Source organism: Barbatula barbatula (assembly GCF_947034865.1).
Source record: "Barbatula barbatula genome assembly, chromosome: 1".
Classification (NCBI taxonomy): Eukaryota; Metazoa; Chordata; class Actinopteri; order Cypriniformes; family Nemacheilidae; genus Barbatula; species Barbatula barbatula.
The window spans coordinates 3,470,406-3,477,337 of NC_136766.1; the positions used below are offsets into that span (position 1 = coordinate 3,470,406).

Sequence of the window (6,932 nt, forward strand, 5' to 3'; positions counted from 1 at the left end):
GTCACGTGATTGTTGTGTTCTCGTCATCATGGCGGTGTGCATCGCAGTTATTGCGAAGGAGGTGAGCGGTAATATTCAACGTTTTTACGATAAAGCGACACGTGTTTTGTTCGATGGGATGGATGTGTCGTCTTTGTGAAATCTGTGGGAAAGTATTCATATTTACATTTATTTATTACATTCATTTATTTGCGCGATCGGGAACGGTTTGCTATGTTGCGTACAGTATACGTGTATGTTTTACACGTTTAATGTAAATAACGTTACCTGGATGTAATGACAATAAGTTAATTTAATGAATGTAACGTTAACTATGTTTTTATGCAACGATATGTTGTCTTTATCGTATTCCTAAATATCGCGCCGTCTGTTTGTTTACATTGTCCCTTTAATAACAATAGTTTTATTATGATGTTTTTTAATACCCATAAATAATAACCATAGTAAACACAACTCCGTCTACATTAATCAAAGTTTAGCCGTGATATCGATCATGATATTTGTTGCAGAACAATTGCAATATAAATGGTATTAAATCCACCAAACACATGGGTATATTTTAATATAATAAAAAACCTTTGTCTATTTTCTTGAGGGATTCATAGTTTTATTTATGAATAGATAGTAGTTTGTTATTAAATGATGTGGTGCATGCAGTGACGAATGACTATGGCAAATAGACTTGTTTTTCACATTTATTGCATTGAAACGATATGCCAAAATTGTTTGATGTTACGAGTAAAACCTCTAACAGTATCTTGATGTCTGCAGAACTATCCCCTATACATACGCAGTGTGCCCACACAGGGCGAGCTGAAGTTTCACTACACCGTGCACACTTCTCTGGATGTTGTGGAAGAGAAGATCTCAGGTGTGGGGAAAGCTTTGGCTGACCAGAGGGAGCTTTATCTGGGACTCCTTTATCCAACGGAAGACTACAAAGTGTATCCTTTAAAACCATCGATTGATAAATCATTTGTCAAATTAGAAAGTCGGTTGATAGTTCATGCAGTTGTATCAGTTCCAAAACGAACACACAGGCTTTTAGGCGGATCAAATATGCAGTTTTGCAATAAAAATCGTCTTGAGTTTATATGATATAAATCATTTATATTTGATAGGTTTAAGGCTTCAACGTGTGATACGCTTGAATCAAATTGACCTCAACACGAATGACAGATATGGTTATGTGACAAACTCGAAGGTCAAGTTTGTCATTGTGGTGGATTCATCCAACACATCTCTGAGAGACAATGAAATCAGAAGCGTGAGTTGCACAACCTTTTAGAACTTTAAACCAAAAATGGGGTGAAAATAGCACCTAGTCGATTTCTAGTCTTCAATTATTTTTAATCTGGACTTTTCGAGTCCACTGTGTGTCATTGGCACGACTGAGATGTGCGACAGCTCGTGACATTTCTTTCTCTTTCCTCAGATGTTCAGAAAGTTGCACAACTCCTTCACTGACGTAATGTGTAACCCATTCTACAATCCTGGTGATCCAATTCAATCAAAGTGCGTGCGTTTGAGTGAATGTGCACTGAGTGTTTGCTGTGTACCGACTGATCCTCTTAATATTGTTTTATTCTCTCCAGGGCTTTTGACGGCATCGTCTCGGCTATGATGGTCCAAGCCTGCTGAAATCACACAACTGTATATAAATTTAATCTGTATCTATTTAGTGGAGGATTTGCATGTTCATAGTGGGTGTGTGTGTGTGTGTGTGTATCGAACGTTTTCATTTGTTTCATAAAATGACTTGATAATATTGATTTTATTTACATTGTAAGCTGAGAAAGCAGAAATAAAGTACGGAAATTCTCAAGACATCTCACAGCCTCTCACAGGCACAATATTGTAAAGAAATAAATTGTATAAAATAGAATTACTCAATATAGGTCTCGTCTATCAATCCAAGGATGTTTTGCAGTGTCATACTGGACGTGATCAAAATATAAACAAAACAAACAGCACGAAGAAGTGCTGTGAAGATAATGGGAAAAAATGAATTTTTAATATCAAAAAGAATCAATCCAAGGATGGTCTCTTCCATTTTCCCTAAAACAAAAAGAACAGCTATTAAAGATGACATTTCCATGATTGATTTACAAGGATTAGGTTGATAATGATTTTGTCAAACTTGTATGATACCACTTTGATTACTTACACAACTTAAGCTTTTAACAGAACCTGAAAGCAATGTCTCCCCCTTCCAAGATGTGTAGGTATAGTTTAATGCAGTGTTGGGTGAGTTACTCAGTGCATATTCAATACAAACAACTCTTAATTCATTCAAATAAATAATATAAAGCTCTTGTTAACTGACTAAATTAGTTCAAATTTAAGAAAGATACGTCAATGCATACATTTTAAAGTTAGACTTTGAAATTTTAAAGGAGTCATATGGCGCGAATACGTGTATTTCTGTATCTTTGGTGTGTAATAAGTTGCACATGCATGTATTAACACGCAAAATTGCAAAAATTATAGTGACGCAGCAAATGATGCATTCTATCTAAAAGTCAATGATCACCCAGAACTTCCTGAAACACCTCGTGTAGCCACACCCCCACATATCTACATCAGTTTGTGGTATGATTTGACTAAGACCGCCCAAATGTAAACTCAAGTAAGGTGGGAATGCCTGTCAGAACAATTGCTTTGGAACCTAAATATGGTGAGAGGCGTTAGATTTGCGTCACACGGTTGCAGCATTCGCCCAATCACTACGCATTGATTAACTGGCCAATCATAGCACACCTCGTTTTTCAGATCGATGAGCTTTGTAAAAAATCTTTGGGTGTCAGAGGCGGAGCAAAGAGGAGATAATACAGCGTTTTTGAACCTTAAATCGTGTATACACATTGCATTAAATCTAAAACAAACAATAATATTTGTTTTAGCCGTGTCATATGACCCCTTTAATGTCAATTCCACTATTGTAAACATTACATTTAGTTCAATTACATCAGAAGCAACTAATTAAGTTAAAAGAAAAAAGTACTCCCTTACTTTACTTTTTTGAGGGAAAGTAATTAAATTACAGCAAGTAATCATTTGATAACTAGTTACACCCAACACTGGTTTTACGGAAGTAATAATGTACCACATTATGTTTCTCCATTGATTATAAAGAAAAGCTGTATATAAAGAGAAAGGTAAAACAACACTTCTGTTCTCGAATACTCTGAGCTTTAAACTGACCTAATTAAGTTGCAGCTTCTGAGCGGGCTGTACTGTCTCGAGGGCCGAAAACCACGTCCTCTGGTCCAGCCTCCTCGCAAGTACCTGTCCGTAGTTCTGAAACCCGGAACATTCGTTCTTTTTGGCAGCACCTGTATGACGCACAAAAAGCCTGAATGAAAATATGCTTTTCCTTAAATATTTGACTCGCACTTCATAAGCAAACCAACCTCAAAGTCAAAGGATGACATTTCTCACCTTAATAAGGCGTCCTCTGAAAAGCGTTTCATCTAAAGCCATGGCTGTCCGCACAGAGTCCCTGTCTGAGAACTCAATGTAGGCAAAACTATCGGGTACAGAAACTATACTCAGAAAAATACTTATGACCGTGTTTCGAAAGCCCATGTGTACATACCCTTTTGGATGGCCTGTGAATCTATTATACGGGATTGTAACTCGGTTAATGTGGCCACAACCGTTGAAGTACATCTCCAGTTCGTCTGCAGTCGCTCCATAATCCACCTGTTTGTCAAAAAACAGCTTGATGGGCTTCATCATAATGTACCCGGTGTATGTGTAACACATTATGAGTCCCTATATTCATTCATCTTACAATAACGGATGTCTAAAGAAGGTAAGCTTACATTCCCCACATAGATAGATCTTCTGTCAGCGTCTATTCTCTCCTCATGGGTCATGCTGAAGAAAAAGTCTGTATGGATTTGCAAGATTATTCATTATGTTTTGAATAAGAAACTGTGGTGACAACCAGGAGACTGGGGCTAGTTGTCATAAGTGTTTTAACACATAAGATTTGGAATTTAAAAATACAAACGTTTGTGTTCAATAGCAGTGGCCATTTATGTTGGTTTCAATTTTTAAACGTCAGGATATTTTCCATGAATCTCCTGTATAAACATGACTTGAGTCACATTTGATTTACCGCAAACATCAATGTTTGAAAAATGAACAGCATCTTTTCCCCCTACGTAACGATGCTTTCGGGCAAAACGTCAGGGAATGTGTTTACAGAGACATTGACAAAACGAACACTAACACATCTTGAGTATGCATTGAGCGAGACAACTAGCTCAAGTCTCCCCTACATAGTGTACGTAAGTAATTTGAGTAAATGTTATTGCCTTACAGCATGAGACATCACCCTTTTCTACACTTTGCATTAGACAAAGAAAAGTCAGAATTCTGCCAAAAGGACCGTTCTGAAATTTTGTGCGTCTCTGAAACGTTTAACTTCACGGTTGTCACAGAAGGCAGTTCTTGTGCGAGTGGATATATCTTTAAGTAAAGCTCCACCCCGGGCGGCAGGGCAGCCCTTCTGGGACACAGCTCATTGGGCGTTGATGAGACACTGTGGCCCAGCAGATGGGGCTCAGGTGCGGCCCAGCTGTCTGCTCACCTGCCTGAGGGCTGTAGGGGAACTGTCTCTCGAACTCATACTGCACTGCGCCGTCCTCCATTTCCATTGCATCCAGCTCCTGAAAGAACAAGATTTGCATTTGCATTTAGCAGACGCTTTTATCAAAAGCGACTTACATAGCATTGTCCTATACATTTATACATAGGTATCTGCAATCCCCTGGGATCCAACCCACGTCCTTGCGATGTTAAAACAATGCTCTTACCACTGAGCTACAGTAACGCTGTAACATCATCACAAGCCAACTGCTTTTTATGTGGAACAATGCATGTACATGGGTGCATAGCTGCTGTATTTACATTTACACATATGGCAGACACTTTCATCTAAAGCGACTTCAATGTGTTGTTATAATTTTTTATTCAAAATCAAACCATTGGGATTTGCGTTGCCAAATGCTCTACCAATCTAAGTTACAGGAAAACATGTTATACTCAAATATAACACGTATTCATTGTATAATTTGCAGTCAATAACCGTTCAAATAAACATTTTGTCGTCATTTTCAAACAATCGTGCTTTTTTTTCATGGGACACAAGACAAGTTTGTTAAAGGTCCAGTGAGTGAAATCTAGCGGCAAGGGCGAGAATTGCTTCCAACCGCTCACTCTCCAGCCCTCCCCCTCGCGAAACACAACGACGGCTGAGAGAAGATGGCGAATTACATGCAAGCGGACCCGCGGTGTATGTAGATAGAAATAGCTCATTCTAAGGTAATAAAAACACAACGCTTCATAGTGTATACGCTGTTTATACACCCCTGAAGACATATTATATTGCATTTCTATCCATAAATTATCCCAAAAATTACACACTGGACCTTTAAATTGAAAATGTATTTTCCGCAGCCGTTTCATTTTATTTCAATGCTGTTCCAAATACATTTATGTGCATATTTGATCTCACTGCTGCGTATAAATAGGCTACAGCATAAACACAAAACAAGACATATTAAAATGACGCAGCCCATTTAGAATTTACATTTAATTTGCGAGTTCAACGTCGCGATCAGATCTGCGGATTATTGTTTACTATCCGAAATGTTGTTACGGACCAAAGATACTCGATTCGCAAACAATCGCTCGCGAGGGTTCGAGTCGAAGGCCGGAGCTCAATATGCGCACGCGCAGAGCAACTCCCGCGAAGGTGCGTTATGCGATTTATTACCCTTTTAAAACCTGAACGTGAGCCTTATTCATGACTGACAGCTGAATATTGCATTTTTTATAAAGCATATCGCGAAAACACGTTGTCATAAGTGTGGTTCATGGATTAGTTTAAAATATGATGTAGCTATACGTCGTTTATCTTTACGAATTTAATTGAAAATAACGCACTTTGTGTGTTTTTTAGCTTTAAGTCATTTGTTTTTTCTCGTTTAGCCCAAGTTAACGTTGTTTGAAGGCCCTAGTGCATCGATATCTTTAAGTGTCGTGCGCTTCAATCGACTTCAAAATCTCACGAATGTGAATCTATGAATAGCGAAGAACATTAAGCTGTTAATTTTAGTAACAACATTATTCAACCCAAGTGTTTTATACAACGTAAAATTGTACCTGTTTGGTCCACGCTGATTTTCAACATCAGTCCTGAAGTTGTTCGCGGGTCAAACGCTAAACTAGCACACGTGACCCGACTAATCAACAGCAGGTGTGGTCTTACATGGAGAAGATGACATTTCTAGACGATTTCAAAAAAAAATATTTTGGATTCTTATAAATGTAAGATTGTGTAATAATAAAACTCACAAGGCAAAATCTTATTAGCATGTAAATAATTCCTTACGAAATGAAACGTGGATTGGTGTATTTATTAGCGATTGTATGTTTTTTTATTTGTATGTGGTTACAATGAATAAACTTTTATATTTTGTAAGGGTTCATTTCTTTTTGGATTGTTTTAAAATATCTATTTTGTGTTATTGAAATTATGGATTCATACCATGGCCAACATAACACAAATTAAATTAAATGAGAGACACAGAAAATTGGTGAAACGGACTTGAAAGCATGTAAATGTCCACACGTGATATTACATAACCAGCTAACTATGGCTTAATATGAATACAATTAAATATAAACTTAAACATTCTGTTGATGCTTGCACAATTATTAACCTATTTTAGTGGTCATATTACATTTCTAAGTGACAAATGCCTGCTTGGCGGCCCAACAGAAAAAATATTGTCCCTTTGAGAAATTATATCGACCAATGTAATAATTAAAAAATTACAGATATCGTCCGATATGTCGGCCAGGGCAATATATCTGCCCATATCACTAATTGAAATAATCCTATTTCCATATTAGCT

At 37.4% G+C, this 6,932-nt stretch overlaps 2 protein-coding genes across 3 annotated transcripts; one reads left to right on the forward strand and one right to left on the reverse strand.

Moving 5' to 3' along the window:
* Nucleotides 1-9: 9 nt before the first annotated feature.
* On the forward strand, nucleotides 10-1,906 carry trappc2l (trafficking protein particle complex subunit 2L). The gene is made up of 5 exons (XM_079466959.1): nucleotides 10-61; nucleotides 772-944; nucleotides 1,180-1,267; nucleotides 1,436-1,515; nucleotides 1,596-1,906. The coding sequence occupies exons 1-5, from the start codon at nucleotides 29-31 to the stop codon at nucleotides 1,639-1,641; spliced, it is 420 nt and encodes a 139-aa protein (XP_079323085.1). The 5' UTR covers nucleotides 10-28; the 3' UTR covers nucleotides 1,642-1,906.
* On the reverse strand, nucleotides 1,611-6,310 carry pabpn1l (PABPN1 like, cytoplasmic). Of its 2 annotated transcripts, none has more exons than XM_079466941.1 (7): nucleotides 6,178-6,310; nucleotides 4,601-4,679; nucleotides 3,828-3,895; nucleotides 3,599-3,705; nucleotides 3,442-3,529; nucleotides 3,205-3,335; nucleotides 1,611-2,058 (listed from the first exon to the last, which is right to left on the reverse strand). In XM_079466941.1, the coding sequence occupies exons 2-7, from the start codon at nucleotides 4,665-4,667 to the stop codon at nucleotides 2,019-2,021; spliced, it is 501 nt and encodes a 166-aa protein (XP_079323067.1). In that variant the 5' UTR covers nucleotides 4,668-4,679; nucleotides 6,178-6,310; the 3' UTR covers nucleotides 1,611-2,018. The 2 variants fall into 2 exon arrangements, with proteins under 2 accessions (XP_079323067.1, XP_079323068.1); XM_079466942.1 differs by having other exon boundaries at nucleotides 1,757-2,058; nucleotides 3,205-3,355; nucleotides 6,178-6,275.
* Between the last annotated feature and the right edge of the window lie 622 nt (nucleotides 6,311-6,932).